This window comes from Aedes aegypti, chromosome 3 (assembly GCF_002204515.2).
Source record: "Aedes aegypti strain LVP_AGWG chromosome 3, AaegL5.0 Primary Assembly, whole genome shotgun sequence".
Lineage (NCBI taxonomy): Eukaryota > Metazoa > Arthropoda > Insecta > Diptera > Culicidae > Aedes > Aedes aegypti.
In genome coordinates this window covers 323019629-323035977 of record NC_035109.1, presented here as the reverse complement: position 1 = coordinate 323035977, position 16349 = coordinate 323019629, and the positions used below count along the sequence as shown (strand labels likewise).

General features: G+C 38.0%; 1 protein-coding gene and 1 non-coding gene across 7 annotated transcripts in view; both read right to left on the bottom strand.

Moving 5' to 3' along the window:
• Positions 1–16349, bottom strand: part of LOC5565736 (PDZ domain-containing protein 2) — a 317629-nt gene that overhangs the window by 79211 nt on the left and 222069 nt on the right. For 3 of the 6 annotated variants that reach the window (XM_021855182.1, XM_021855184.1, XM_021855183.1), the window contains exon 6: positions 8501–10233. In XM_021855182.1, coding sequence (XP_021710874.1) covers positions 8501–10233 — 1733 coding nt within the window. The other 3 variants (XM_021855185.1, XM_021855186.1, XM_021855181.1) reach the window with 3 other exon arrangements.
• Trnaa-agc lies at positions 11703–11774 on the bottom strand. Its single transcript has one exon. It is a non-coding gene; the product is annotated as a tRNA-Ala (tRNA).

The window sequence follows — 16349 nt, the reverse complement described above, 5'->3', positions numbered from 1 at the left end:
TTTTTGTAAGGAAAATTAAAATTATTATATGAGCCGTAACACTAGGTGAGGGGGGGTGGGGGTGGTGTAGGTGTTTGAGATTTCTTACGCATCATACAATTTACTTTTAATTTTCATCCCAAAAAAATTACCATGTCTTACGTAATTCTTGGACAGCCCCTTAAGGGATTTTTCATAAATCATTCCAGAGATCCGGTTACAAAACAAACCTAATAAATTTCTGCTTTCAGCAGTATTCTTTGGGAAATTCTCATGTCTCTTCAAAGGATTGCTCTAAAAAATCCTCCACGAACTTCTAGATTTGTTCTCTATTTAAAGCATTTCAGTATTCGTCCATAATCTTCTCTAGGAATTCCTCCTTAAAAACCATCATATTTTATTCCGAGATTCCTCCAAAATATGTTCTAAGAATTCTCTCGAAACTCCACCAGAGATTCCAGCGAGAATTCTATCATTCTATCATCTATTCGTTCTGAAATGTTTTCACGAAAAATGCCAATCTTATCAACATTATTTTCGGGACTCCGTCAAAGATCCCACCACCTTCCAAACTCGTTAAGAAAACATCATCTTTGCTATCCCATGCAAAATCGGCGACAAAATGAATCAGAATGCATTTGTGATTAATTCAAGAATATCTCAACATCAATTTCTTCAAAGAGCCTTCAGGTAGTTTTAAGTTTCAGTAAGCGATTTTTCAAGGATTTTTTTTACGATTCAATTCAGAAATATTTCCTTATAATGGTTTGTGTGTTCCTTCCTTCTTTTCAAAAATTTCGCTGATTACAAAAAGAATTTATTTAAGGTATTTGATTCGCCCCAGCCTGCTTTCAGTCTTAATTGCAGTAATTCTCACAAGAATTTTTCAGTGATTTTGTCTGCAAATCTCCAGATATTTCTCCAATAATCTCTCCAGAGGTTAGGGAAAAGGAATTTGGCTATATTTTTTCGCTCGGTTTTTCCAGATTCTCGAACAATCCTGATATGATTTTTCTTGAAACTCCTCCGCATCATCTACGAAGCTCTGCGACATCCGTTTCAACGATTCCCCAAATATTACTGTATGGATTTCTCCAATTCATTTCATTATTTTTTTTGAAGAATCTGTCCAAAAACTAATGAGTGAACTTCCCAAGAATTTTCGAAGAATTACTCTATGAGAACACCAAGTATTCCTTAAAGATTTTCTCCAGTAGATTCTCTACAGATTACCCTAAATATTTTGGATCAATTTTCCCTTGGTTCTTCCATAAATTAAAAAAAAAAAAAAAAAAACGGTCTCGAAACTATAGAAAAATTGGTTTTCCAAGAATTGAACTAGCAATACCCCAAGAATTTCTCTCAGGATTCCTGTGGGAACACAAGTTGTAAAACTTATTCATCGAATTCAAATCAGCATACTACAAAATCGATCGAAATCAACTAATACGAGGAAAGTTTTTTTCTACAAAAAGCTCAAACTAGTAAAAACTGCTCTGAATAAAATCACATGCAAAAATTCTTCGTTTCTACCAATGATGTGCGTAGACAAATTGCACCATCTACCTTCGTTCGTAAACAGGTGCCAATAGATAGCACAATGGCGATCGAAATGTGGAAAAAACATCTTGAGATACTATGAAACGGAAGTTATTAAAGCAGACCTACAAGCAGAATCTAGGAACGGTTGGTTTCATGAGAAGTGCCGAAAGGTGACAGATGAGAAGAATGATGAAGAATGAGAAGAACCCGGATGCTAGTGTCTGTGGCCCGACAAAATAGAAAGTGGTACAAGACAGCGAGAGCAGCCGAGAAAAGAATCCACAGCAGAAAGAAAAAGAAAAAGATATCATTACTGAGGCACAAAACAGCATGAAACGAAATGATATGCGGAGATATTACGAAACTGTCAATGGTGTGCAGAGAAAAACAGCGCCGTCTCCTGTCATGTGCAATGACCGTGAAGACTTGTTGACAGACGTGGCTGCCAGGTGGAAAGAACACTTTGACCATTTGTTGAACGGAGAGAACACCAGTGCGTTTGAGAACAGATTATCCATCAGCGACGATGAACAAGCTGTGGCGTCCCCCACGCTAGTTAAGGTTAAAAAGGCAATCAGAGAGTTGAAGAACAGTAAGGCTGCTGGAAAAGACGAGCTCCTGGCCGAACTTTTCAAGCAAGGTAGTGAGCAGCTGTACGAACTATTGCACCGTACTCCGTTAAGGATATGGGACATGCAGCTGTACGAACTATTGCACCGTACTCCGTTAAGGATATGGGACATGGATATGAATAACAATAAATAAATAAATAAATAAATAAAAAAAAATACGGAGGAATAAAGCTTCTCAATTCGACGTACAAAATAATGTCACGTATTCTGTTCAGATTGCGGCCACTTGAGGAGTTTTTCGTCGGTGAATACCAAGTTTTTTTTCAAGTGGTTTTCATGAGGGCCGATCAACAACGGATCAAATGTTCACCTTGCGACAAATCCTTGATATGCTTCAGGAATACAACTTGCAGACTTATCATCAGTTTATTGATTTCAAGGCGGCGTACGATTCAGTGAGGAGAAATGAGTTATGGCTGATAATGATAGAACATGGTTTTCCGACGAAACTGATAAGACTGATTCGTGCATCGTTAGATGGATCGAAATCAAGTGTGCAGGTTGCGGATTAAATTTCGACCTTCTTCGTAACTTTAGATGGATTGAAGCAAGGAAATGACTTTCGAACCATTCGTTCAATATTGCCCTCGAAGGAACTATTAGAGGAGCAGGCGTGCGAAGAGGCGGTATCATCGCAAACTTTTGCACGATTTGCATCATACTGAGGGGTGAACCCAAACTTTTGCACTATGACTTGACTAACTGTTTCATTGATTTTGAATACTTTCAGGCTTTTTCGCCAAAATTTCGTGGGGTCTCTTTAAAGAATATAAGATTACGATTCTAATGACACTTTGATTTAAAATTTTGATCGATCCAATGCTTAGGAAATTAGATATGAATAACTTTAAGTAAAAGTTTAATATATAAAATTCTAAAAATGTTTTTGGAAAAATACGTACGAAGTAAGAATAACTCTTTGCCTTTCGAATGTGGCTTAAAAAGTTTCAATTGGACGTGTAATCACAGAGATATGGACAGAACACTTTTGTATATTTTTTAGGGGGTTAACCCAAACTTTTGCACGGGAGTGTATACGGCCGTGAATCATGGACGTTAAAAGAGGTCGTCGCATCGCATTTTGGACCCCCTAAGGAAGTTGTTTTAGTTTTTTTTCCAATTGATTAATTGCACAGCGTAACCAATTCAAAGAACATGCCAAAATGGAGATAAAAATGCCCCTACGGTCATGTAGGATCCAAAAACCGTCGATAATAATTGAACTGGGAAGCCCTGTTTTTCATTATTTTGGACACACCAATACATTTTGGACCCTCAAAGTATATATTTTGGACCCCCGGCATTTTTTATCGTTTGGCGACAAAGTATTTCGGTTTAAACTGGGAAATTCGCAGGAAAATGGCTCAGGGGGTCCAAAATATATAGGGGTCCAAAATATATTGGTTACCCTAAGCATCCTTCGTTATTGTCGAATCTTCATTCCGGAGGTCTGAGCCGACTAAAATATGAATCAGGATTCATACAAACGATCTCTGAATCGTCGGCTCCACGCGGCTACCTACAGAGCTATTTTTGTATCTTGAGGAGAGCGGGTTCAATTGTGAATACAAGCGAATATACAACAAACGCCTTCTTCTTGCGAGATAGGGGAGCGAACGAAATGAAGAAAAATGTGTTCGTTGACGATTCTGGATTGAAGTTAGTCGTGTTGACGATTTCAGCCCTCCCTAAGGACACTTAACGTTCAGGGCGACTGGAAGCGATTGGCTTAGAAACGAGTCCAGTGGAGGAGAGTTATCCAATCGGCGTAGATTCAACGTAGCGGATTGTAGCCCATCTAGTATCTAACCTCTAACGCTAGATAAACTCAAGGGCTGAGAAATAACAAGGTTGGACTTAACATTCAAGGGGAAGTAGGCCGTTATTGAAATTTGTACCGTGGTGAATTAAAATCCGGACCAATATCCGGATAATTTCAACTTATAATAATGCTGATTATTTTACTATCGTTTATAATCTAGTTACCATTGCTAAATGAATAATAGAAGAAAAACGTCATTCTTCTACAGTGCAAGCTCAAGTGCTTATCATTCACGCAAAAGTACCATAACGTGTAATTGATGATGACTAGTAAAATCTATATGTTTTGGCAACTTTTCCATCATAAAAATGAATAAAGTGATAATTTAACAATCTGATAACATTTGTGGTAATAACTGCTGTCCGGAATTATGTGCAAGTGACGTTAAATCCGGACATCTTACTAAAACCCTGTGTTCTGCCTGCGTGTGTGAATATTTGTAAAATGCCTTTATGTAGAAGCGTGTTCTGAATTATTAAAAAGATGCCGTTAGTTTCATGGCATAAATTCGCTTATAAATAGCTCTGTAAAATATTCTGACGCCCATGTAAGGTAGAAATTCGTATGACTGTTGAGTTGAGAGTTGTGTCATGTTTTATGAATTGATTTTCGAGTTTTCAATGTTAAAATGCTGTTGTCCGGATTTTGATTCAGTAGTGTCCGGAGTTAAAGCCAAAGCTTGCTTCAGATGTCCGGATTTAAGGACAAGATATACTACATTGTTAAACCGAATTTAATTCCTTATAGTAGTTTTTACCATGAAATTTATCATTACTCCCAAGATTTGCTGTAAGACTGTTAGTAGCATAATTGAACTTCATCTAAATTTGAAGAAAACATAGTGAAAATAGTGTTTGCAAATGTCTTGCTTAAGTGTCCGGGTATTGATGCGTCACGGGACGCGTTGTTGATGATTGTTGCTAAACATGTAACAATTTCGAATTAATAAAAATCAGTTGGTAATGCACTGACGCATTTGAAAAAGTATCACCATAGTTTCTGCATGTCAGCGCATATGGTGCTACTTTTCTGGATCAATATGAGGACTGAGTTTTATTACTTTGAAATTACGAGCTGCAATATCAACGAATGACGGGGTACTTTGCCTTAACAGACCATTGGGTTTATTCACAAATTTCATAACGCCAAAAATGGCTATTTTCAACATCTACCCACCCACTTATAACGCATTTTGTAAGAATATTTTCCGAATTTTGTATGACCTGTAACATCTTGAAGACACCCACCCACCCCTTCAGCGTTATGAAATATGTGAATGGGCCTGATGTTGCTTGGACTTGAGTGATCTGTGGTGCACTTTAAAAAAAAATGAAAATTACTGTGGACGTGATTCACAGTATGACTTAATGACACATGATGTACCGTGAAATGGGGTGTTAAGGACTCGTGGGGTTTTAAGGGATTGAACTTCTCCATAAAGTTTAACAAGTCACAAGCACGTCGAAAGTCGATATATCAGTCATCTGAAATGCTTGATTTGTTCGGAGGATTGTGAACTGCAGTATGTGATAGGTAATGTCTAATAAAATAAAGTATTGTGGAGTCTAGATATTGAAAACGATTCAAAAAATTTTTGTTAAAATTTTTAAGGCAAAATACATTAAACTACAAAACTATGAAACAATATTAAGAAAAATATGTGAGTAACTTAGAAGATAAGTATATTTAATTGAGATCACAATGCAGGTAACAAATTTTATCTAGATTTCGACATTTAATATTTTTTATGGAAAAAAGTCTGTTTTTGAAAATACGTGGGGTGTTAAGGGATTATCTTTTCTACTTTTTCCAAGTTACTAAACTTATTCGATTTATGCTGTAATATACTTTTGCCTTACTCCGTGAGGTAGAACTGCATTGTAACAGTTAGGGACTCTGTTTTGTTTGTTACTGAATATCTTCAAAAATGTCTAATCTCAAATAAAGTAAATATAGGACTTTTCTAGATATTATTTCCAAAACTTGTTCGAACATACTGGTAAAATGTTTGGGAAGTTAGAATGATTCTTTTATTTGGAAATGCAAAATGGTTTTGCAGCCGTTGTTTCTTTTAGTGGTAATCCTATGAAGTGGTAAACAATAATAATATTTTGTCATTTCTCAGAGTCTATAAATGAAAAGTTGCGCGAAGAGTTAAACCAAATCTATCGAGCTTTCAAACCGTCCAGCTATCAAACAGACCAGCAAAACAAATAAGGGCTTCTTTCGAAAACGAAGGAGAACAATCATTCAAAGAAGCCTCTTCGCGTAACTCTCTGTTCATAGATTCTGTCATTTCTGAGCTCTTTTTGAGAAACTTCGCGGCCTCGTCGGGCACTTACGTGTTATATAGTGAGCGTTAGATTTCCGCTCCAACACTTTTTTTCTTCGGTATTTTTTCGACTATGCCACTGGGTGTTGCATGCAAATACTTTGTTTAGTGTAATGTTTTATTTTCAACACAAATTGACCATTTCCCCTTTTGAAACTGAAAGCTTGTTGAAATTATCCTTATATTATAGATTATTTACGAAGTTGCTCTGCATAGCTTACAGGATTCGTAAACTGCAAATGTTAAGGTTATGATCCTGTTGCATATAAGTATAAAAATCATTTCAAGACAATTTTATGATGTTTTGATAGTTCCCAAATAGGATTAATAACTATGAAAAATTAAGCAGTTAAAATGAAACGGTTTGCGTTTGCAGGAGTTCCAAGTTCAATAATATTGATATAGTATCTGATTAAGGTTGAACATAACTTATGAAATTGAATGAAAGCACCAACGTTATTGACCCAAAAGATTATGTTTTGCTGTTTAAAAATATGGTTTTATTTACACGAAACTCAAATTCCTTAACACCCCATTTTGCATTTCCGTCAAAAATCACACATATTCATTATTATCTCAGAAATCTCTCATGGGATCGTCATAATTGTATTTGGCTTTCGATATACACGACGAGAGAATATAGGGCTGTACTTTGTTCAATTATTGACATACTAGAAGATGGTTGAAATTCGAGTTGAAATTTTTTTTCATCCCTTAACACCCCATTTTACGGTATATGATAAATCGACATAAACATGTGTTCTTGGTGATGTGTCGAACAAAAAAAATAACATGTTAAAGCACATAAACCGATGTCAATATGATCGTAATTTCCCGAATCAGACTCTATGGTATTTTAAATGTGGCACAAATTTACGTCATTTGACTCGCTTCTTTTATGTGCATCCAAAAGACATAAAATCATATGATATTTTGGTAGTGTGCAAGGCTTGTAGTTAAGCAGAAGTGATCTTGAAGAACCTTAAAGACATTCAGGGATGCATGTAAAAATAGCTGCCACATTGCTGCAAATGCTGCCCTCAACTTTAAAGAGTTAAGGGTATTATGGTTAAAAAAAATTGCTTATATGAACTTAAATAATCAAATCTGGGTATAAAATCTTTGTTTTTGCCTATGTTAGTAACCATCTCATTTGTTAACATCCGAGAGATCACTAGTTTCACATCTAGGCCTGAAAAGTAGTTCGGTGACAAAAGTACGTATTTGTTTTTTTTTTGGCTCAAACAACAGAAGCTCAGGCAACAACGTATGGGTTTGACACCTTATTAGGTTAGCTGTTCACAGATATAAACATAAATTATCTCATCAAAGTACAACGAAGTTAAAAATGTGTTGAGCTGTTTTGAGGCGTTTTTTTCTAATATTGAAAAAGTGTTCAACAAGAGTTTTGGACGGCGAAAGTTTGGAAAAATCAAAGAAACTCTACATATTACCTTTTAAAGAAATGTGTTATAATTAATTTTAGTTTGCTTTTGATTTGACGTAGAAATCAAAGTACATTTAGCAGGGGACGTTTTTGCTGTTACCTCGGCTTTGGGGCTAAGGCAAAGCAAAACAATCAAAATGCCTTCAACTACTTCAATTTACATTATCGTTAAAAAACTACGGGAAATGGATTGAATGTTCAAAACTAAGAATTAAAACATTATGACAGGGAATTTCAATAGATTTTTCGAAGGGCCGAAAAACAGCCTGTGCCTCTTCAGGGGCGTAATGTTAAAAATTCATTTTTGACGTTGAGTGTAACAAAGCAATCACAAACAATTTCCTCGTCATGAGGTATTAAGTATTAATTTTCGTTTATGTTACCCTCATCAAAATGTTGAAAATATTGATCCATTTTTTTCTTGTTCCGTGTGAAGTTTTCAAAACTAAAACCCGGTAGAACAATGATCCATAGAGGGAATAAAAGTGATACAAATATTACTGTTGAAAATAACAACTAAAAAGAATATATTTTTTTCATTTATTTTTTCCGATTTTCTAAAACACGTATTCTTACGTAAATGAAACTAAAAACGGTTTCATAAAGCGTAAACATTATTTAAGTTTCAGAGTAATAAACCAAAGAACCAACTATCAGTAACCTTTTTCTATTAATCGACGTCCATCGTGCTTTCCCTCAGCTGCAAAGTTGCATCAATCATATCGAACTGAACTAAAGTCACATACCTGCTTAGATTTCCGGTCACGTTCGATGCCGTTCGTTTCCGCCTTGGCCGCCGTCGCCGCCGAGTCCCGTCGATTCCCGCTGCTAAGTTGGGTCAGCTTCTGAATGGTGGACTGTTTACTAACATTACCGCTGTAGCTAACGGAAGACCCCGCCTTGGCAGCCGAACCGTTAGCACCTCCGCTTGTGTCGGCTTTCGAACGCACCGGGCTGCTGGTTCCATTTACGGCGGTGCCATCTTTGGCCGCCACACGATTGGACTTTTCCGGCGATGGACTGCTACCGTGCATCATACGGTTCAGTCGGCCAAACAGGCCAAACGAGTCCCGTTTGGGTTTGGGCGTCGATTCACCGGTTGGCGTTCCGATTCCGATGCTGGAAAGGTTGATCTTTAGGTTTTTAAGCGGGGAATGGCTACGGGGACGGATTTTGCGCTGCTCGTTGGACTTCCTGGGGACAGGACTTGGCGATGGGCCGGTGGTGGAGGTTTTCGATCGAAGTCGGTTGAGGTTCATGTTTTCGACGCGTTCGCGCAGTGACACGCGACCTCCGATTACGAAGTTTGGTTTTTCTTTGGGCGTTTCCGGTTGTTCGTCTTCGGTGACGGGAACGGATGGTTTAGGCTTTGGAGTGTTCTGATCGCATTTTCGAGCTGCGCTGAGGTCAATGTTGCGGTACCAAGTCTTGGTGCGTTCTTTTCGGGGGCTGAGTGATCGATCTCGTAGTTTAACGTGGGCATCGTCCACTTTGAGGAGGTTTTCGTTGATGTATGGTAAGCTAAGAGGGCCATCTTCGTCTTCGTTGAGCTCCTCTTCGTATCGGGATGGATTGTGAGGTTTTCGTTCACCGACCAGCGGTGATGGAACGTAGAAGGTAGGTTTCGTTGGGGTGGTCTGCGCGGGCATTTGGAACACTTCTTGGACGGAAAGTGCCCGCCTTTTGCGAAGACCGGCATGTATTCGGTTGAACTTACTTCTAAGCAGTTGTTGCACCTCATTGATGGAAGACTTCTGTCCCGGCAGTCGCATGGAAGCCGATTTGAAATTTTTCAGACTAGGCAGCTTGATCTCTTTGGCAATTTTTATTCCACTCTCACTTTCACTAGCACCGAGGGAGTTTTTCTTCTTAACACTGGATACTTCGTCATAATACTGGAGCTTTTCGTGTCGGAAAAGTCGAGCAGGGGACACTTGGGTGTGGTCGACCATATTTTCGTATTTGTGCACGTTATACTCCCAGTCGATGCTGTGGGCACTGCGTCGTTGATTAGGGGTCACACGGATCCTATGGGCGTATGTTTGATGAGCACCGAGCCGCCACAGTTTGACATCTCGTTCGTGAATTTGCCAGTACTCTTCAGCAGCATAGATTGGAGGAGGTCCAATCGTGGAGGAAGATGTGGAGGTTGAGCTGGAGCTGGAATGTCGGAGTTCCCAGTTTGGGTCGTGGAGATGTGCGAAATGTGCTTGATCAGCTAGATGTCGCTCGTGGTCATGCTGAATGTGGTGATGGTGATGATGTCGATGATGACCATGGTGGTGATGATGATGGTGGGGCTGATGTTGCTGTTGAACTTGAACTGGAACTGGACCTGCCGCTATGATCTGATAGTGGGCTGGATGTTCGGCCAGAATAAAGTTGGTGTCCGAATCGAGCGACGCTGGGCCTGAGACTGTTTTGAACGATGCACAGCGGCGGCGGAGTTTGTTCCACTTCTGCGAGATGCCCGTTACATCTGTAAATGGGATCGGAGACAGAGAAGAAAGAGAATTATTATTGAAATTAATTGAAATCATTGCTCTTCTAAAGCCACGGGCGATCAAATAAGACACCATCTACGAGCAAATGCAATATGTAGAAGGCCCACAAAAAGGGGCAACGACGACGACGACGACAGAGAATGACTGACTTTATTTGTTTCAAGTGTCCCGTGGCGAATGCGGCGGCCGCGGTTGAGTCAAGGGAACGTGGGAGAGATCTCTCCTATTTGAAGCTACGCGGTGCATGAATCTGCGATGCTTGCTGATCGCCAACCTGATCTGGAAGTCATCGCTGTCGAGATTGCAAGTTCTACGACTGACACACCGAGGGGAGGTTTTGATTCGCGCACAATGCCGCAACTTGTATGTCGTGACTGACTCGTGATGCATGTCCCATATGCTCCCGAAGTCCATTAGACTTCAACTATACCCGAGCAAGATAAAATTGTTGCAGCATACCAAATTAAGGTTTTCAGCACCAGATAATTTCTAATACTTACTCTCTGAATATGGTATTAGAGAGCCCTGCACAAGTAAGAGGTAAAATACCTCAAATAATATATCATGCATATTAATTGATTGATTGATTGCAATACCTCAATATGCAGGAGTTTCATATAAAAGTAATCTTTTTCAAAAGTAGTTCAATACCTCGAGCAGTTCTCAACAGCTTACCGATAGCTCACTTAGGTATTACTGATAGTTTTGAACAATTACTTGAATACTATAATAAAAACAAATTGGGGTGTTACCAATATCTTGATTACTGAACAATACCTAATTTTGGTATAATACCAAAACATGGTATGCATAGACAGGCGCAAGTTATTCGTTTCTGCTCGGGTATAGTCACTCATTCGCTCACTCACTCAGCAGCGCAGCGGTTTGGTACGATAAATTCAATTTGATGCACTTCATTAGACAAATGTGATGAATTGCAGTGTGCCCTGCGGGGAAAGATTAGCGCGTGTATTTGAGCAAGTGTGCTCTCATGGCTGGGTGATGTGTCGTGTGGGTGAGCCGAGCTGATGTCAACAGATTTGCTTGCTGTTCGTTTAGTTGGTTTTGATACACCACAGTGTTTGAAATTCTGGGAAGGGGTGTGGCATTTATGGGTCTTTCAGGAGATTAAGTATATGTTTATGATTGCATAATTGGTTCGATATTTATGGCGTTTCTTATCTTCTTTTTATTGTTCTTCTTGTTCTTCTTCTTCTTCTTCTAATTCTTCCTGTTGTTGTGTCCAAACTGGGATGGAACCTGCTTCTCAGCTTAGTGCTCTTATGGCCACTTTCAACAGTGACCAACTGGGAGCTTTCTTTATCAATTTACTATTTTTGTATGTGTTTATCGTGTAGCAGGTACTAAGATATTAAATTAATTAACTCATTACGCGTGGTAAAGATGGACAAATTATGGGTGAAATTATGAAAAAAAAATCCATGAGCTCGGCTGGGATTTGAACCCAGGACTCTTGTATGCTAGACGAGCGCTTTACCAACTAAGCTACCGAGCCACTTGGTGACCCAATAACTGAGTTGGTTACAAGTTTAGAATTCAAATCTCTACAAACCACGCGGACCCCTTGCATAACCCATATCCATCCATCTCATATTACTACACACGCGGAGAGAGCCTTTCACCTATAATTTGTCCATCTTTACCACGCGTAATGAGTTAATTAATTTAAATTATATTTACATTGAGGCTCAAAAAAGAACTAATGAGAAAACCATAGAGTTTCATGATGAGTCGGTTCATCAAACAAAACACACATATAGCATTTAAAGCACAACCATTATACAAGGAATTATAAAATAAGCGTAGGCTTTTGAAAGATTCAAACATTGGATTTCTTCGTAATTTTGTACTTCAATAATTATTTATTGTTTTATTAAGAGACAAAAGGTTGAAAAGTCGACATTGATACCCTTTTTGTGGGCATGATGGCATAATTTTCCTTTCGACGTTTTGTCCCTTTCCATTGAAATACTGATAATCATTTCCTCAAGAAATCTTCTCGAAATCCTTTTAAACATGTCCACATCCACACATATTTTTCCTTGAATCCTTTAGCATACAAACATACTCCGAGAACTAGATTATGATTACATGAAAGTATTGTCTGATTTCGGGAATGTTATTAAAAACGGTTGGTCATGTGATAGTTCACGGTGTATAACTTTCTACAAGGTTTTTTTTTCGAAGATTGCTCGAACATTCTTTCTGAAATCGCTTCACGAATTACTCCTGAAATTCTTACAGAAACTTCATCAAAGATGTCAAGAAAATCTTCAAGAACTTCTCCAAGTAATTCTTAAGGGTTTCTATTTTTTCAGATTGATCCGAAAAAAATCATGAACTCCTTCAAGCATTTTTGGTGGGATTCTTTCAGGAATTTTTCTTGAAAGAAATTCAAAAGTTGTGTTAAAGTTTTGCGCCAAAGATTTCTTAGAGATTTTCCGAACAGCACATTACACAATAACTCCTGAAAATTCTTAATAAATTTTGATGCATGCTTCCTCAACATTAAGTTTCAAAAAAACTAATTCGGTCGAAAGGTTGTTGTTTATAATTTTTGCCTCTGGCGCCAACTGTTAGTGTTTAAGAACGAAAATTTCATCGACTACCCAGTGCATAGAGTACCTGTCGCTGTGTTTGCCACACGATACATACACGCAAAAATGGTCATTTGACAAAGCAAGCGTGTGCTAGAATAAGGGCGTAAGTCGCATGATCGATTTCTCTTCATCGATTCTCTCTTCGGTGAATAAAGGTGACAAGCTGGAAGTTTGTCCGCAGTTTTTCTCTACAGGACGCAAGATTGCATCGCTGCCAAGCGGTCTAAAGTGAAAAAATGCTGACGAACTTGCATCTTGTCACCTTTATTCACAGAAGAGGGGATCGATGAAGAGAAATCGATCATGCGACTTACGCCCTTATTCTAGCACACGCTTGGAAGGAAGGTTTCAGTTAATGAATGTGGAATTGGTCTGAATATACTCAAGTGAGAAACAGACTCTGTCCCAGTTGGAACGTAACGAAGAACGAATAAGAGATAGCATTTAATAGCCGTCGAAAGCCAAAACGTCTAATGCCAAAATGTCGAATCCCAATACGTCGAAAGGACAGAACGTCGAAAGGACGAAACGTTAAATTAGTAATTTTTTCGGAAGAGAATCATTCTTTTAAGAAATTTTCATTCCCTTTCAATTCTTTCCTTTTGTCGTATTGTTCTTTGGACGTTTTGCCCCTTCGACGTATTGTACTTTTGACGTTTTGGCATTCGACGTTTTGGCTTTCGGCGTTTTTTCACTCAACCCATTTAATACCTTACATCTACCGGAGATTCGTTAACCCTTCAATGTAAACCCTATTTGCCAATGTGATATAGAAGAGGTGAGAAAAAAGTTGACGTGTGCTTGGGTTAGTGTAATTAAAAATCAAGTAAAAAACAAGTGACGTCATATGAGTTCAACTAGTCAACCGGTCAGTGATTTTCTTTAGCGAACGATATCGATCCGTTTTGAATCGTTGGCAATCGCCATCATTGGACAAAGATCTATAAAGAATTATGAGGACTGGTTGATCATGATGTGAGCCGATAGAAAACGCTTCAATTTGTGGAACTATTCAAAGGCAGAACTGGAAAAAAGTTCATAGTTTACATAGATTTCAGAATTGTCCAATTATGAACAACAAGAATAGTTTAATGTTGCTTGATATGTCGAATTTGACGTACATACAGTGAAAGCTGCACTTATCGTAGAAAATAGAAATAAACGAAACCGTAACCGCCTTTATGGTCAGTTGCGTTCATTTGACATTTTTCTTTCGTACCTGCGTTTGATCGCGCGTTTTGTGAAAGCAAAAGGCTGTCAAGAGGCAACAAAAACGAGTCGACTTTACCGTGATTGCTCACTACACTGTTCTTAGATGACAAATCTGCGATACACAACTTTTCCAATAATAAAGTATTCCAGCCATGATTTCAGTACTTCCCTGACAACCAAAATGTACATATAACGTACGAATATTTTCTGGTAGGATGATTGGCAGAGTTTTTGGTGAAGTTCTAAATATCCTATCCGCCTTGAAGAATGAAGAATAAAAATACTGGTCAAATATATTTCGATACAATTATACTGTTACGTGCTACGAGAGATCGCATCATTTTTAATGAAATTTCTGCAGGGATCAATATTGTTTGTATGCCAACTAGTAGGCAGAAGAGATTAATTGTTTGTCATACGCTTAGACCATTCAGACTTCTGAAAGCCTCGATCAGGGCTGCCCAACGTACAGCCCGCGGGCCACATCCGGCCCGCGACGTCATTTTGTGCGGCCCGCGAAGAGTTTGAAGACTCTTCTCAAATCTGGCCCGCAGACTGTTCTACTTTTATGAAGTTAGAACATTTCAAGGATCACCATTGAAGAATTTTATTGAATTACACACTATTTCAATTAGTTTTAAAATTTTCTAAATTTACTTGATATCATTAATAATTCAAATAATAAATTGTCATATTTTGCTAACACGTCAAGCCAATTGAGGTTTGGTTGGGGTTGGGGTTGAAACTGTTGAACGGGTTTCGCCAGTTCCAAACCAGGGTAAAAAACGAATTTGACATAAGTGAATCAAATTGTGATCGAGAACGCAAAACAAGCAATAAACCTAACGCGCTCACAATTGTTTGTCCCAACTTTTGCGGATTGGGATACAGAAAAATTGTCATGACAAACACAACTCTTGATTAATCAGCTATTGTTAATAATAGAAAATTTGGAAGCAAAGTTGATAAGCGTTAAAATTATCGTAGGCATAAATCAAAATGGCGAGAATCAATTTGAGGTTCATAATGAGAGTTCATACTTTTAATAACTACAATAATTTATTTAAGATTTTAACAACACTATGCCATGAATTAGTTCAATACCATCGGCAGAATTTTTCAGAATCTTCTGAACCAATTTTGTTACAAAATTTTGGGCAGTTTTTCCACATAATCTTGTGTGAATTTCTGACCGATTTTTTAGCAGGATTTTTTTTTCTACGAGATTCTGAGCGTATAACCTGCGTTGGATTTTTGCCAAATGTCAGGTAGGATTCTTACACATCCCTGGGCATGATTTTCAAACAATGGGCGGAATTGTGACAAAATTATGAGTAGGAATTTCATCTTTAACACGATTGTAATATAAAATTAAGTTCAGGATATTCAACGATTCCAGAACTAAATACTGATATAATCTTGAACACGACTTCTTCGCAAGATCGTTATAGAATACTGAGTAGAATTCTTACTGAATCATTAGTATGATTCTCAAAATCAATTATATTAGTGTTTTTTTTTCAAAAGAAATTTAATTTAAAAAAATGCTGGGAATGTTTTGGCCCACCAAGCAATATTATTGTTGAAATGTGGCCCGCGGTTCAAAAAGAATGGACAGGCCTACTAGGTTTTTAAAGCATCAGTGCTTCAATTTGATTACTAGCACTATCTAGGGCTAAATATTGGATTATTTCCAAAGATATTTCTCATTGTTCTCTATGTTTTTGCCAAAAGCATGAACTGTCTTAAATTCGATTCTCAAGATACGGGCGGTTAAAATGATAAATTTTTTGAGTTAATCTTCTTAGGTATTTTTTTTTTCGAATTTTGTGTACTAAATTTATCTGAACTACACTGAAAAAACATGGGCAATTTTCTCAGCATTTAATCGAGAATTCAAACCGGTGTGGCACTTGAAGCATGGAGACTTTAGAATTTACTGTTCAGCATTTCCCTCGAGGGAACTACAGGTCTGGCATGCAGAGAAACGGTACTATCATCATACTATTGGATTTGCGGATGACCTCACTGGAATCGATGTGCCCAAAATAACGAAAAACAGTTCTTCACAATTCAATTATTTTCGACGTTTTTTGGATCCTACATGACAGTTTGGGCATTTTTATCTCGTAGAGGAAGTTATTCTCTACATTTTGACAAGTTCTTTGACTTGGTTATGCTATGCAATCAATAAATTGGGACAAAAAACTAAAACCACTTCCTTAGGAGGTCCAAAATACGAGCTGTTGTAATAACAG